The following is a 16,148-nucleotide window of genomic DNA, read 5'->3' as shown; positions in this document are numbered from 1 at the left end:
CTTCAGATACATCTCTAGGCATTTCTGAAAAGTCTTCCGCACACAGGATTTCTGCAAAATCTTCCACACACAAGATTTCTGAAAAATCTTCCACACACTCAACCATTTCTAGTGTTTGTCTCCTAACCTTTGCATTCATTACTTCTGTCTGGAAAGTCTCCCCAAATCCCTTACTAAAGCTAACTGCTTTTCCTGCAACATGCCATGCCTCCTTCACAGGTAAATAAGGGATTCCTCCTGTATGAAATTCTCAGCATTCAGCAGTTTACCCTCATTATACTCCTGATGATGTCTATCTACTTGTTCACATTCTGCAGCATAAAAACGACAGCAAAGATTCTATTGCAACCATTAACTGAATGTTTACTCAGATAAATCAATGTTAAAGAAAAGCATGTGAGGATCCAAAGAAGCACTGAAAATATTAAAGAAAAAACAGAATACGACTCCTATGTCATTCATTTTATTTTAGGCACAACATTTTTGTAAGTTACACAAAGACAAATCTCTACATCAATATTACAAATAGGTAGGTGGAGAAAGACTGTTTACCTGAGGCCACCCTAAATCAGTGGGCAATATGTATTTCATTTGTAAACTCTTCTAAATTAAAATCTTGGTGCTCTCTCCCATATTCCCAATTCATAGATATAAGATGCCAAAAATTGTTAAGGTTGAAGATTGCAAAAGTCACTCCCTGGCTCATCTGTTAAGAAGTTTATCTACGTTAAGGGTTTCTTAGCTACCCATTGTAAGTAAATTAAACTCATAAGACTCTTACTTTGCAAATCACCATTCTCAAATAAATTGGGGGGGGGGGGGGGCGCGGAGCATGCAGGAGCTTATTTACCTGACCAGGGATCGAACCTCCGCGCCCTACAGCCGAAGCGTGCAAAGTGCTAACCACTGGGCCGCCAGGTAAGCGCCCTCAAATAAACTTTTGCTACTTTCTTAATAAAATGCAACAAACACCTTAACATCCCAACCCCGGAAAAACAAGACTTCTACCTCTGAGTTGACAGTAATTCAAGGGAATTCAGCGAGCAGTTATTAGGATCTACAAAGTATAAGGAACCAACACAATGTTTAAAAAGGAGGGAGCTACACGAACATGTATGTTTTCATCTCAGCGCTCATGCGGGAGAGATTAGCACACGCACTTCAGCCTCCCACTCCTAGCCCCGCAGAAACGAGCGGGCAGGCTGCGTGGCCAGCCCGCGGCTCCGCCGCGCACATGGCCGGCCGCAGCTCCCACCCCCGTGCCGCGCAGGCGCTGGGCGAGCCGGGACTTGCGGTCGCCGAAGAGGGATCATTCCGCCGGTTTCTTTGTGTGGCTGAAGCTGTAGAAATGGCCTATTTCCCTCCTCTTCGTTAAAAACAAAAATCAGACCCTTTCGCCCTTTTTCTCCCGCCGGGAAGGGATCGGAGAGTGGGTGGGAGGGGGATCTGCTAACTAGGGCAGGGGCGGAAAGGCTCAGGCTAAGAGTCGACGAGGGCCGGGTCTGGGAGGGATGCTGGGAGCTTTGACTCACTCGCACACCATGTGTCCCTCCGCGCGCAGCACGGGGGACTTTTCGGTGGGGATTTTGGGCGCCGACCAGACGCGGCATTTTCGGAAAATAGCGCCCTGTGCAGCTGAAGCGCTTTGTGTTTAGCGGGGCCGCGTCAGCCCGGCAGGGTACGAGGCGCCTCGGGTCCCCGAACCACCTCCTGCTGCTCCCCCGTCGCCGCTCCCGAAGCTTTTCCAGGTCAGTGCGGGTCTGTGTAGGGCCCTGTTACCACCGGATGTGGAAGTTGATCTCTTCGCTGGTAAAAAATAATTCCACTTCCCCCGGAACCCAGATCATCCCCGCGATTTCCTGTTTATTGCATTAAGGCGCCGGGTTTCCGGGGCTCCTGGCCCCGCTTATTCCGCGGGGGTCGGCGGGGTGGGCCTGGGTCCCCGCTCCGCCCGCGCCGCCGCCGCGCTTTGTCCGCTGGCACCCCGCTTCTGGGAGGGGCGGGCAGACATGGTGGCGGCCGCCGCCCCCTCGTCGGCCCCGGCGCACCACGGCCTCCCCGCGGCTCTCCGCCGGGCCGGTGCCGAGCGGCGGCCCTGGAGCGGGATAGGGTCGGGCCAGGGCTGCGGGAACTGCGGCCGCCGAGTAGCAGGCGGTGGGCGGGCGAGGCAGGCTGGCGCGTTACGGCCTTGGCGCTGCCGCCCCGGGAGCCTCCGCTGTCTTTGTCTGGGCCTCCGGACCGCCCAGCCGGAGCGGGGAAGGGTCGGTGGGGGCGGCCGGCCCCCGGCACGCTGTGCTGTTCGGGCCGCGGGGCCTGGAGGCGCTCGGGCCGCGGCGGGAGCAGCCGGCTTGGCCGGCTCGGACAGGGTTAACGGGAGCGCCCAGCTGGTTCCGTGCGGGTCGGCCGCGGCGATTGCCTCGGCCTCGGGGACTCGAGTTGCTAAGGGAGGAAGCCAGCTGCTCTGGATGCTGGGGACTTCTGCTCTTGGCATTTGCCCGCCGGCATCTGCGGGTGCACGGCCTCCGGGACGAAGTTGAGAATTTTGCCAGGTCATTTCTGTCTCAGCACCATCAGTGTGTTTTTAGTGTGTTTTCTTTGAAGCTCTCTTACCATGTTGAACCAGCGTGCCTAGCCTCGAGGGTGCATCGTGAAAACCGAAACCAAAGGAATGATATAGGCCTGCTTTGTGTGTGTTTTCCCACTTGAAGCCTGTTTTCAGTACACATAACTCTTGCTTTAAACCTGATTGGACTGTGGCGTGGAGACATCTGTTCAAAGGAGGGGCAGAGACCACAGTACTTCTGAAGGGGGCTTGGTAATGTGGAAGTATCTTAAGTGTTCTCTCTGTACACTTGATTTGCTGTCTCGATTCAGGCAAGTTACTTTGTGAAGTACAGTTTTTATCTAGAAAATGGTTTGGTGTAATGAGTGCAGTAACTTGCCTTCCCAGAGTTAAAGCACCATAGTTTATTATGCAGAAGTTAGAGGCCAGAAGTTCTTTCTGCAGATAGTCTTTTTTCACACAGAGACCCACCCAGCTTGCTTTAAATTTCTTCTCACTGACATGTAACCATCGACCTTGACACTTCCACTTTCACGCTCAGATTTTGAATTTAAGGAAACGAAAGATGCCTTTGTCTTTTTTAACTTTTTCTCGAATTTATTTTCCCACAAAATAACAAAAGACTATTGCATGTTAACGCCAGTGATATTTTAGGCAAGAGTGACATTGTTTTGCATTTCTGATTCTTTTGAATGTTTAACAGAAGATAGCTGGATTCGTGAACCTACTTCTGCGTTCAGTTTGTTGTGGTATCACATCATGTAACTGCTGGTAAACGCCACTGTATACGCATTCCTTTTTTCAAAAGCTGAAAAATGTGTCATTTCTATCCTGCTCTCATCATTCAAATCAAATCAGGATATTATTGTAAAAGACACATTTAAAAAAATACGGATAAGAAGGTTGTTTCCTGTGCTTTTTTCTTGAGCTCTAGCTTTTTTTCAATTTGGGATTTAGATGCATAAACATCATGAATAAAGATTGCATAATCTGCATATGATTTTAGAGACTCAGAATATTTGAAAAAAATTTAAATGATTAAACTTAATTTTTAATTCCACAACTTATTTTTAACGATGTACACAAGTAAAACACGAATCCCATGTTAAATTTGCTTGTGAAAACTTGTGTGTAAATGTAATTTCTGAAGTTGAACACTTCAAAGTACTATCGGAATGCCAGATTAAAAAGGAGTCCCGCAGTGAAACCTTTGGTGAAATTGCTTTTGCATTGTAACGCATATACAGATGTAGAGCTAACTTGTAACTTAAGAGTTCATGAGTTACCTATTTCTGAATCAGTCTGGGTGTTCTAGGTTGGAGGACGGTTGTAAATGTGTGAACACTTAAAGCCATACCTGCTTTGGTTTAATGGTTCTGAAATGAAGCTTCTGGTTGTTTTGTGAACTTTAGTCTGATTCTGTCAGTCTGTAGTTCTCTCCTGTTCCATCAACAGGAAGCATCTGGTCTGTCTTCATGTAATTGCTAGAAAATGCCAGGTACATTTTTGATGTTTGCTATTCACATGAAAATAAATATCAGATTGGATTTTGAGTTGTACTTCCCACCCTCAGCTCTAGATACACTTATGATGAGCTCATGGTCTATAGAATGGACTTTTTTTTGGCCCTTGAGTACCTTAAGTTAGCAATAGCAGGTAAAACAAGTTGTGAGGGGTTCAGGAGTCACTGCGAGAAAGTTTTGACTCATGAATTAATGATGAGGGTGCCGTAGCCCTTTGCAAGCAGGTTGAGCGTGGATAGGCTCCATCTCTTCTCTCTGCAAATACTAATAAGCAAACTGAAACAAAACCTTTAAGTTCAGGGCAACTTAGTTTTCCAGTGAGTCATTTCTTTGGTCCCTGAGCTTTCCAACTAGTAATCAGGTTTCTGTAGCACTAATGTGTCTACCTCAGGACAACTATAATTAGTATATTTAACTTTTTCTGAAGATGTTTGTTCGATCAGGCTCTCTGGTCAGTTTATTAGTGTTAGTATTAGGGCCTGTGTGTTACTTCACAATGTTGACAACAGAGTTCTGCACAGAGAAGATACTTTGGTGCAGCCACCTCTCCCGTTCAGACATTGGTGGGCTAATGCAGTTTTTATTTTTTGGGCTAAGTATGTCCATAGTGTTAGAGGCTTGACCATTAAGTGATTTCCCCACTGAAAATAAATCCACCTGTAGGGCCATTGGTCCACTTAGAAATAGAAACCTAAAATTCTTAGCCCTGGCTCTCTTAACCTTTTAATGGGAATGATTATAAAGGTTGGCTGTTAGGGCCCAAGATGGTAATGCACAAATAGTGTGGAAAAGACTCGATCATTTTAACTGATTGTACATTTAATATGAATGAACACTTAAAAAATTTTAAAAAGTAAATGCCATTTTGAAGAGCAAGGTGTCAGCCCCACTTTACTTTGTACTGGTTGTGTTGTACCTGGGGTATTATTTCAAATAGCATACTATCCTATTTTAAGTGGGATCTTGGATCAGTTCTGAAACTTTGTATCAGAATCAGCTGGAGAGCTCATTAAAAAGACCTATGGAGGCTCAAGCTTAAGTAGGATAGGAACTGACCCACTCTGTTTTTCTCACATTCCTTAGATGATAAACAACTAAGTTTAAAAACCACCCAACTATAGAGCATGGCTAGAGAATTTTGATTGTGGAGGGAAATGGAAGGGAGGAAAAGTTGAAAAACTGTGATCTTTGGCCCAAAAAAGAGAAGCTCATCTCTCCTGTCAGAACAATCAGGTTTGATTTGACCAGAAAGAACTAGGAGTAAGGGGTAGAAATTAGAAGAAGGCAGATTTTAACATCCTGGAAGAAAAATTCCTCAACAACAGTATAATGGGTTGTTTCTGCTGGTAGGCTGTCCCCTTCCACTGATGGGCGTTCAAGGTAGGAATTCAAGAGAAGGGGAGATGGTGAGGCGAGTCAGGATTTCGGCCAGGTTTCCTTAAGTTCCTTACGGACTGAGAGTTTACAGATGTGTGTAGGTTTGCAGCTAGAAAAGTGGAAGAGCAAAAGCTAATTGAAACAGGTTAGCCTAACTGGGTCTCAGTTTTCATTCTCTTGGATGAGGAGAAATGAGTATCAAATGAGAGAACTATTTAATGAGGGTTTTTTAAAACCCAGCTGTAGTTTGGTGTATTCAAAGCCTGAAAAATGGGCATACCTTCTGATGTGGAAATTTTAAGTGAATTTGTCTTGGTGTTTATTTTGGTGTAATAGAAATATACCAATAAATCGGTAGCTGTTTACAACCAGTTGCAGCATCATTGATAATAAAAGCTGCATAGTAACACATTTGATTCCTTCCCCACATTAATCATATATAGTAAGTAATGCTGTTCCCATTTTTCATAAGAGAAAATTGAGATATAGAGAAATTACTAGGTAGCTCATCCAAGTTAGCAGAATTAGTAACTGGTAGAGCACAGACTTGGTTACAAGCAGTTCTATGCTGTAAAATTGTAAACAATTTAGATGTTTCACAGAATTAGGATACATGCCTACCGTGGGGGTCCTGCCTAGCCGTTTTTTTAATGCTTTGTTGTTGTTTAGTCGCTAAGTTGTGTCCAACTCATTTGCGACCCCATGAACTGTAGCCCGCCAGCCGCCTCTATCCATGAGATTTCTCAGGCAAGAATACTGGAGTGGGTTGCCATTTCCTTCTCCAGAGGATCTTCCTGACCCAGGGGTCAAACTTGCTTCTGCAATGGAAGGCAGAGTCTTTACTGCTGAGCCATAAAAATGTAAAAACATGAAATTATGTTTTGGTGTATGTTAAGTAAAAAAAGTAAATTTAAAAATATGATTTTATTTTTATTAAATAACAGGTATATTGACATCTGGAAGGAAATTGCCAAATTGTTAAGTGATTATTTCTGTATGTAATTTTATAGAAGACTGTTTTCTTTTTACTTACACAAATTTTCTAACTTTTACAGTGAATTTGTATGATTATGTATCTCTTGGGATTAAAAGGATTAAGGTTACGTTTCAATAAACATTAAAGATACTAGCATAAGCTGAGTTTGAATTTTACACTGTGCAATTTATGCAAGTTGACTAAGGAACTGCACATAAATGAGCATTTGAAAGTGCGTGAAGTGTTTTGTATTTGTTTGATTCCTTACCACTCTAATATATTAATTGAATAGGAAGAAACACCACTGATTCTTGCCACCCTACCTAATCAGTTCTGTATTTTATGTTTTTTTTTCACCTTATGTGTAATATTTTAAATGTGTTCATCCCAGTTTAGTCACTCCCTAGTTCTGTGACTGTAGGCAACTTGCCTAATCTGCTTTACTTTCCTTCTTTGTGCAATTCAAATAATTGCAATACTTAACTCATGGTGCTTGGAAGGATTAAGTGAGTTCAGTTCAGTTTAGTCACTTAGTCGTGTCCGAGTCTTTGCGACCCCATGAACTGCAGCATACCAGGCCTCCCTGTCCATTACTAACTCCTGGAGTGCACCCAAACCCATGTCCATCGGGTCGGTGATGCCATCCAACCATCTCAACCTCTGTCGTCCCCTTCTCCTCCTGCCCTCAATCTTTCCCAGCATCAGGGTCTTTTCAAATGAGTCAGCTCTTTGCATCAGGTGACCAAAGTATTGGAGTTTCAGCTTCAAAATCAGTCCTACCAATGAACACACAGGGCTGATCTCCTTTTGGATGGACTGGTTGGATCTCCTTGCAGTCCAAGGGACTCTCAAGAGTCTTCTCCAACACCACAGTTCAAAAGCATCAATTCTTCGGCTCTCAGCTTTATAGTCCAACTCTCACATCCATACGTGACCACTGGAAAAACCGTAGCCTCGACTAGACGGACCTTTGTTGACACAGTAATGTCTCTGCTTTTTAATATGCTGTCTAGATTGGTCATAACTTTGCTTCCAAGGAGCATATAAATTGATGAGAAGTGTCTGAGACATACTTAATCGCTCAGTGCTGTGCTTAGTCTGTCAGTCCTGTACGACTTTGCAACCCCACGAACTGTAGCCCACCAGACTTCTCTGTCCATGGGATTCTCCAGGCAAGGATACTGGAGTGGATTGCCATGCCCTCCTCCAGATGATCTTCCCAACTCAAGTCTCCCGCACTGCATGTGGATTCTTTACCATCTGAGCCACCCAGGAAGAATTTTTTGTATATAGCTAAGGTGAAGGCAGTGGCACCCCACTCTAGTACTCTTGCCTGGAAAATCCCATGGACAGAGGAGCCTGGTAGGCTGCAGTCCATGGGGTCTCGAAGAGTCCGACACGACTGAACGACTTGACTTTCACTTTTCACTTTCATGCATTGGAGAAGGAAATGGCAACCCACTCCAGTGTTCTTGCCTGGAGAATCCCAGGGACGGGGGAGCCTGGTGGGCTGCCGTCTGTGGGGTCGCAGAGAGTCGGACACGACTGAAGCGACTTAGCAGTAGCAGCAGCAAGGTAGTGTTAATGTAACCTTTCAACAGTTAGTGCAGTAGCCGGCTTCAAACAAGTTACTATTTCTGCTGCAAAATGTATGAACCTTTACACCAAGTGGGGTAAATAAAGACTATAAATAACTTCATGTCAGTTTAGGTAAGGTGTTACTGCCAAATAAGTTATTTTGGGTTTCACAGCTTTTTTTGGCTTTTGGAATTGCAGTTAAGGAACCTGTGGAATTTACTTAATTTTGAGTCCTATTTTATTTTACTATTACAACATTTTTAATATTAAAGCATGTATAGGAGGTCCAAGATCAAGGTGCCACATCACGGGGCTCTGGTTAGGGCCCTCTTTCAGATTGCAGACTTCTCTGTTGTATCCTTTTATGGTGGAAGGTGCAAAGGGACCCTTCTCAGGTCTCTTTTTATGAGGACATTTATCTCATTCATGATCTGACTGCACCTTCCAAAGACTCCTACCTAATACCATCACTTTGGGCATTAGGAGTTCAACATAAAATTCAGGGTTGGGGAGACACACAAATGTTTAAACGTAGCAAACAGTATACTGTTTAAGTGAATGATCTAAAAAAATTTCTTACATCCTAACTGGCTTGTGTGAACTTTTGATCTTTGCAGTTACTCCACCTGTGCTCCTTTATCTGTGCTGTTCATGGGGACCCTCAGTTTGTCTCCCTTAGTTTATTCCTGTATGCATTATATATAGCCTGAACTGGACATCAATCACTCCTTTCATATTTTACTGGACTCCTGTTGTCAAATCTTCCTACCTGTCTAGTTCCTGTTTTTCCTCAGAGATCGCAGTGTATTTGTTGGGGAAGGTAGGTAATTATGAAAATTTCTTGGCCACTGTAAATTTATGCTGTACAAATCCAGTGGACCCTTGCTACTTAGCAGTCATTTTATTAATCTGATATTTTGCTGTTGTTTTGTATCTTTTTTCTCTCTCTCAAGAGATGTCACTGACTTATATTTAATTGAAAAAGAGTATAGAATGCAAGCTTGCATGTTGTCACCGTGACAGATCTATCCAGTCACCTTATTTTGTAAACAGAATAGAAGAGGAATCTTGCTTTTCTAGGAATCTTGCTGCCATACTTAACTTTCCTTTGATCACTTTGATCATTAACTGCAGGGATTTCTCCTTACCTTCAAATATTGCAGTGTATACAGACTTCTGTTTTAGGAGGAAAAAAATGACTTTAACTATTAACTACTGTTCTTTTTAGCTATCTTCCTCATTTCTTTATTTCAAAAATTTTAAGACAGTTAAAATATTGCTGCCCTCAGCTCTTTCGCTACTTCTTCCCTACATTATTGCAATTTTGTAATGACATTACATGTGAATGTGACATATTCAGACTGTTGCTTCAAGGGACATCCTTCCCAATGGTATTGGTTTCATCCTGGTTTTATTCAGTTAGTGTGTTGCTATTGACTTCCACTTAGGCTTCTTAACCTTTCCTGTCCTTGCCTTTCATGTTAGTGTGCCGTCTTGATTTTCCTTTTCTAGTTGCTTCATTCCTGGATTTCTGTTGTTTCACGATCCTCTTAGCGCTGTCACTCCTCTCAGTCCTTGGCTCTGTGCTCACCTCTTTTTGTCTCTTCTTCATGGATGTTCTATATGTTGATGACCCATAAGGGTACTCCCCAGGCTGGTATCTCCAGTTGGTTTACCAAGTATTTCCTTTGAGAGGCTCAAGGAATTTCATTCTGTTTTTGGTTTATTATTACCCAACTTCCACCTACTTTATTTTTCTTTGTTTTATCATCATCATGCTTAAATCTTGAAGTCATCTGTGATATGTTTCTCCTTTATTTCTTATATCCATCAGTCAGCATTATTCTTTAGGTTAGTTTTTCCTGGATCTCTATTTTTGGGATTCTGCATTGCCTATTATTTGCCCTTTCTAACTTTATTTAATTATTTTAAAATATTTACTTAGTTATTTGGCTGCACTGAGTCTTGGTTGTGGCATGTGGAATCTAGTGCCCTAATCGGCGATTGAGCGCAGGCCCCCTGCATTGGGAGCTTGCAGTTAGCCCCTGGACCACCAGGGAAGTCCTGCCCTTTCTAACTTTCTTCCAATCCATCTTGCATATGGCTGCCAGAATAATTTTCCTAAAAGTTTTTTGAGCCCATTGCCGCTAAACCTAAGCAGCCTGAAGAGAGAACATGTACTGTTGACCTTTGCACTCTCCACTGTGCCAAGCAAAGTGAATTGAACTTGTGCTGAATAAATGTTTGAATGGATCATCGTTTGCTCAAAACATAGAACGACTCTCAATTGTCTACAGGATAAAGTCCAAACTCTGCTTTCTGGCTTTCAAGTCTTTCTGTTTTACACTCTGCTTCTTTAGCCTTATTCTTGACTTCTTAACATCACCAAGATAGTATTTGCTCTATAGGATGCCATGCTTAGGCTTGACTCCATGTGTTCTTCCTTTTCCTTTTCCTGGCTGGTCAAAGCCTCTTCAGCCTAACAGTACTCTGTGCCAGGCAAGATTCCAATCTCTGGTGTTTCAGTAATGAACAAAACAGAAGACAAAATCTGTTTTCTTGGAGCTGACATTCAGTGTTGGGGGAGAGAGGGTGCAGTAAACAAATGTCAGGTGGTAATGAATGTAATGAAGAGTAAAACTGGATAAATGGATGAATACAGACACGAGAATACAATGTTAAAGAGAACGGGGAGTAAAGGATTAGTTTTAAAATGACTTGAAAAAAAAGAAGAAAACTAAAAAAATAAATGACTTGAAGGCAGGTTGGTACCTATCATAATTAAAATTGCATTTATCCCTGTCCCAGCAGCCCAACTTCAGGGAATTTATCTTACAGTTCTATGAAATGAAATGATGCATTTACAAAGTTATTAATTGCAGTGTAGTTTATAATAGCAATAAAGTCCACCTACAGTAAGCTGAGATGTATCCATACAACAGCATACTAAGCAGCTTTATAGAAAATGAGGAAGCCCTCTATGAACTAATAGGAAAGGATCTTCAGGATGCGTTAAGAAAAGCAAGTGCAGAAAGTATATAGTAATGCAGTCATTTGGTAACTATAGAAATATTGGAAGGATATCCATGAAACTAGCAAAGGTGAATAATTGTGGCTGGGGAGAAGACGGGAGTAGCATAAAGGCTTCTGTTGAGACTTCAGTGTATACATTTCTATGCTTTGAATTTTTGAACTATTGAAAACAGAAGAGCAAAGGAGAAGTAAAGTAGCCCCTATAAGACTTGATGATCTGCTGTATGTAGAGACAAGAGGAAGAGAGAGGAGTTGAGGATAGCTCACAGACTCTCTAATTTGGGAGGAAAAGAGGGTGATAGTGTTATCAGCAATACAAGAGGAAGACTAGGTTTTGGCTGGCATGAGAAGTTCTGGTCATGCCAGTTGATGAATGCTTTTACTCTTTTGTAGTTTTGTGTGTATGTGTGTGGCTGCTTAGTCACTCAGTTGTGTTCCACTCTCTGCGACCCCATGGACCATAGCCCACCAGACTCCTCTGTTCATGGTATTATTCCAGCAAGAACACTGGAGTGTGTTGCCATTTTCTCCTTCAGGATATCTTCCCGACCCACCGATCGAACCCACACCTCCTGAGGCTCCTGCATTGGCAGGTGAATTCTACACCACTGAGCCACCTGGGAAACCCTGTGTGTGATGTGTGTGTATAATTTATGTTCTTTAGATATAGAACTCGAGGTTGTCTTAAACATTAATAGTAAATACTCATCAATAAACATTTTTTATCTTTCGATTACAGACATTTATATTCTGTTTTTCTTTGAAAACAGCTTTGTGGTGATGTCATAATTTTACAGTCAAATAGGGACATTGGTACACACAGATAGAATGTAGATAGCAATAGAGAATGTATATCTGATAGCTTATACGGGAAATAGGAAATTTATTAGCATAGTTCCAATTTAATTATATCTTTTGATGCCTGAAATTAAAAGCAATAAAAAGGGCTTTTTAATAAGAAAGTGACCTTTCAGTTCAGTTCAGTCCCTCAGTCGTGTCCAACTTTTTGTGACTCCATGGACCACAGCACGCCAGGCCTCCCTGTCCATCACCAACTCCCAGAGTTCACTCAGACTCACGTCTGTTGCTGGTGTCATCCAACCATCTCATCCTCTGTCATCCCCTTTTCCTCCTGCCTTCAATCTTTCCCAGCATCAGGGTCTTTTCCAATGAGTCAACTCTTCGCATCAGGTGGCCAAAGTATTGGAGTTTCAGCTTCAGCATCAGTCATTCCAATGAATATTCAGGACTGATGTTCTTTAGGGTAGACTGGTTGGATTTCCTTGCAGTCCAAGGGACTCTCAAGAGTCTTCTCCAACACCACAGTTCAAAAGCATCAATTCTCAGCACTCAGCTTTCTTTATAGTCCAGCTCTCACATCCATAGATGACTACTGGAAAAACCATAGCTTGGACTAGATGGACCTTTGTTGACAAGGTAATGTCTCTGCTTTTTAATATGCTGTCTAGGTTGGTCATAACTTTATTTCCAAGGAATAAGTGTCTTTTAATTTCATGGCTGCAATCACCATCTGCAGTGATTTTGGAGCCCCCCAAGATAAAGTCAGCCACTGTTTCCCCACCTATTTGCCATGTAGTGATGGGACTGGATGCCATGATCTTAGTTTTCTGAATGTTGAGTTTTAAGCCAAGTTTTTCACTCTCCTCTTTCACTTTCATTCTGCCATAAGGGTGGTGTCATCTGCATATCTGAGGTTATTTATACTTCTTTCAGCGATCTTGATTCCAGCTTCTGCTTCATCCAGCCTAGTATTTCTCATGATGTACTCTGCATAGAAGTTAAATAAGTGTCTCATGATGCACTCTGCATGTAAGTTAAATAAGAAGTGGAAATATCAGACCACCTGACCTGCCTTTTGAGAAATCTGTATGCAGGTCAGGAAGCAACAGTTAGAACTGGACATGGAACAACAGACTGGTTCCAAATAGGAAAAGGAGTACATGAAGGCTGTATATTGTCACCCTGCTTATTTAACTTCTATGCAGAGTACATCATGAGAAATGCTGGGCTGGATAAAGCACAAGCTGGAATCAAGAAGTGATCTTTAGGGTAGTTGAAATTGTATTGTAATATTTAAAACAATATTAAAACTGAGGGAAGTTTGTAATAGAGCATACATTTTTTTTTTTTTTTTAAATATGGTGCATTGAGGAGTAACTGTATAAGATAAGAGGTTTTAACCTAATGGAGGAAAGGAGTCATGAAATGCATGGGTGCTGCTTAGAACAAACTCTTGCTGTATAATTTTGGATTTAAACTTTCTTGGATGACTTATAGTTCAGAATCTGATTTTGGAGGCCCTGATTTATCCATATGAGTTTTACTTGATTTCTATTTGGCTACTGTCAAAAAAATAAAAGGGGAGCATAGTTAAATCACATAACATGCCAGGACTTGCAAATGTATTAGTAGTTCTTTTCTGGGTTTATGTTAACGAGGATTTGGGTGTGGAATAGCAATAAAAAAGAGCTGTTAAGTAATTCTTGCTTGAGATTTAAAATTTTGACCATTTTATATCTGACAAGAGGATGTTATACTGGCAGTAGTTTTCTTTTAAAAATATAACGTTACATAGGATCATGTAACAGTTGGAGTTTGTTTTTTTTTTTTTTTTTAACTGCATGTGACATGTGGGGTCTGGCATGCAAGATCTTAATTCCCCAACCAGGGATTGAATCCTTACCCCCTGCAGTAAGCATAGAGTCTTAACCACTAGACTTCCAGGGGAGTCCCCAGAGATGGTCTTATTTGAGTGAGGGTGAAACTGTTTGGTAGCCTCCAACCTGTATTACTTACCCCTTCACTCCCTGTTTTCCTCAGTACTGCAGACCTTTGGAGCTTTGGGAAACCCAATTTGAGAAATGCTGAATTGGGCTTGGCTAAAGTTTTGGCTTGGATTAACTCTTACCTCTTATATATCTTTGTGTCCAGTTGAGTGGACAGTGGTAGAAAGGATGGTGAAAGCATAGTGTATAGAAATTAAGAAGCATTTAATTAGTGGTTCTCAATCGGAGTGATTTTGCAAAAGCTAGAGAAATTTTTTTGATGTTGTGAAACAGGGTTGGGGGTTGCTACTGGTATCTTAGGGTGGAGAGTAGCGTTGCTGCTAAATATGGAGACACTCTTGCCTAGTTAAATAGCCACTTTGTATGTTGCACTATTCTAAACTAGTTACGCATTCAAATGACACTAAAAGAAAGTCTTGTCTCTACCCATAAGAAACTTAAAATCTAGCTAAAGCATCTCAAACTTAACAGTCTGTAGCCAACCTCCTTAACATCTGACCCACCCTTTCCCACTTTGACACCTTTATTTCAGTAAATAATCCTATTTTTCACCAAGTTGTTCAGGCTAACAGCTTAGTTGTTATCTTTGACTCCTCTTTTTTTCTTGTACATTGAGGTCTGATAGATCAGGAAGTGGAGAAGGAAATGGCGACCCACTCCAGTATACTTGCCTGGAGAATTCCGTGGACAGAGGAGCCTGGTGGGCCATGGTCCGTGGTGTTCCAAAGAGTCAGACACGACTGAACGACTAATGCGACATCAGGAAGACATGTAAACTTTACTTTGAAACATATCTTGGCATCTGGGTATTGGTGGGATAGATTATTTAAACCAGCCCTCTTTTTAGGAACAACTGAAAATGCTGGGTACGACATGTAAAGCACTACTTTAAGAGCTTTGAAAACTGGGGAGATGGTGGAATCTGGTGAGTCAGATTCCAGAAGAAAGCCTAAACCAAGGGAGGTTAGAGGAATACCTGGAGAACTGAAGGCACTTTTCCCCTGAGTGTGTTTGCTGATATCAAGAAATTTAGGGTTTCCATTCAACGGCCTTGTGGGATGAGATGGACAGAAATCAAGACTCAGAGCTTACCTATATAAGAGTCATATAAGAGATCTGTCCTTGTTAGGCTTGAACCTGTATGTCTACTCCTGAGAGGGAAGGATGAACCAGAGCACATCCTTGACCCCCTTTCATCCATTGCCTACTTCCCAGTCAAATATCAAAGGACTTCAGGCAAATTGTCTCAGTACTGAGTAGAACAGGAGAGAAAAAAAAACACTACAAAATTGTAGCCCCAGCCTAGTGAGGTAAGGGCACCTTAATTTATAACTTTATTTGGATTGGTCCCTGACTGGTATTATCCTTTTGGTGTTTTGCAGAAGCAAATAGAAGTGTTCCTTTGAGTAATGTTCCTTCATGTTCGGTTCAGTTCAGTTCAGTTCAGTTGCTCAGTCGTGTCTGATTCTTTGCGACCCCATGAATCGCAGCACGCCAGGCCTCCCTGGCCATCACCAACTCCTGGAGTTGACTCAAACTCATGTCCATCGAGCCGGTGATGCCATCCAGCCATCTCATCCTCTGTCATCCCCTTCTCCTCCTGCCCCCAATTCCTCCCAGCATCAGAGTCTTATCCAATGAATCAACTCTTGGCATCAGGTGGCCAACGTATTGGAGTTTCAGCTTTAGCATCAGTTTCCAATGAACACCCAGGACTGATCTCCTTTAGAATGGACTGGTTGGATCTCCTTGCAGTCCAAGGGACTCTCAAGAGTCTTCTCCAACACCACAGTTCAAAAGCATCAATTCTTCGGCACTCAGCTTTCTTCACAGTCCGACTCTCACATCCATACATGACCACTGGAAAACCATAGACTTGACTAGATGGACCTTTGTTGGCAAAGTAATGTCTCTCTCTGCTTTTGAATATGCCGTCTAGGTTGGTCATAACTTTCCTTCCAAGGAGTAAGCGTCTTTTAATTTCATGGCTGCAATCACCATCTGCAGTGATTCTGGATCCCAAAAAATAAAGTCTGACACTGTTTCCACTGTTTCCCCATCTATTTCCCATGAAGTGATGGGACCAGATGCCATGATCTTACTTTTCTGAATGTTGAGTTTTAAGCCAACTTTTTCACTCTCACTTTCATCAAGAGGCTTTTTAGTTCTTCACTTTCTGCCATAAGGGTGGTATCATCTGCATATCTGAGGTTATTTATATTTCTCCCGGCAGTCTTGATTCTAGCTTGTGCTTCTTCCAGCCCAGCGTTTCTCATGATGTACTCTGCATA

General features: G+C 42.3%; 1 protein-coding gene across 36 annotated transcripts in view; it reads left to right on the top strand.

The window, feature by feature from the left end:
* The first annotated feature begins 789 nt into the window (after nucleotides 1–789).
* GABPB1 (GA binding protein transcription factor subunit beta 1) overlaps nucleotides 790–16,148 on the top strand; it is a 72,377-nt gene continuing 57,018 nt past the window's right edge. For 15 of the 36 annotated variants that reach the window (XM_086320908.1, XM_086320907.1, XM_086320906.1 and 12 more), the window contains exon 1: nucleotides 1,570–1,748. Coding sequence is in view for 11 of the 36 variants with exons in the window: in XM_086320885.1 (XP_086177011.1) it covers nucleotides 1,786–1,809 (24 nt within the window). In the remaining 25 variants the exon portion in view is untranslated. Of the gene's footprint in view, nucleotides 919–1,285; nucleotides 1,352–1,569; nucleotides 1,810–1,995; nucleotides 2,875–13,665; nucleotides 14,629–16,148 lie in introns of those variants that run through there. The other 21 variants (XM_086320870.1, XM_086320887.1, XM_086320886.1 and 18 more) reach the window with 8 other exon arrangements.

The sequence above is a fragment of the Bos grunniens genome, chromosome 10, assembly GCF_055505025.1.
Source record: "Bos grunniens cultivar Pamir isolate PY7600 chromosome 10, Bosgru_T2T1.0, whole genome shotgun sequence".
NCBI lineage: Eukaryota > Metazoa > Chordata > Mammalia > Artiodactyla > Bovidae > Bos > Bos grunniens.
The sequence above is the reverse complement of the archived record's forward strand: the minus strand, read 5'-3'. Positions and strand labels throughout refer to the sequence as shown.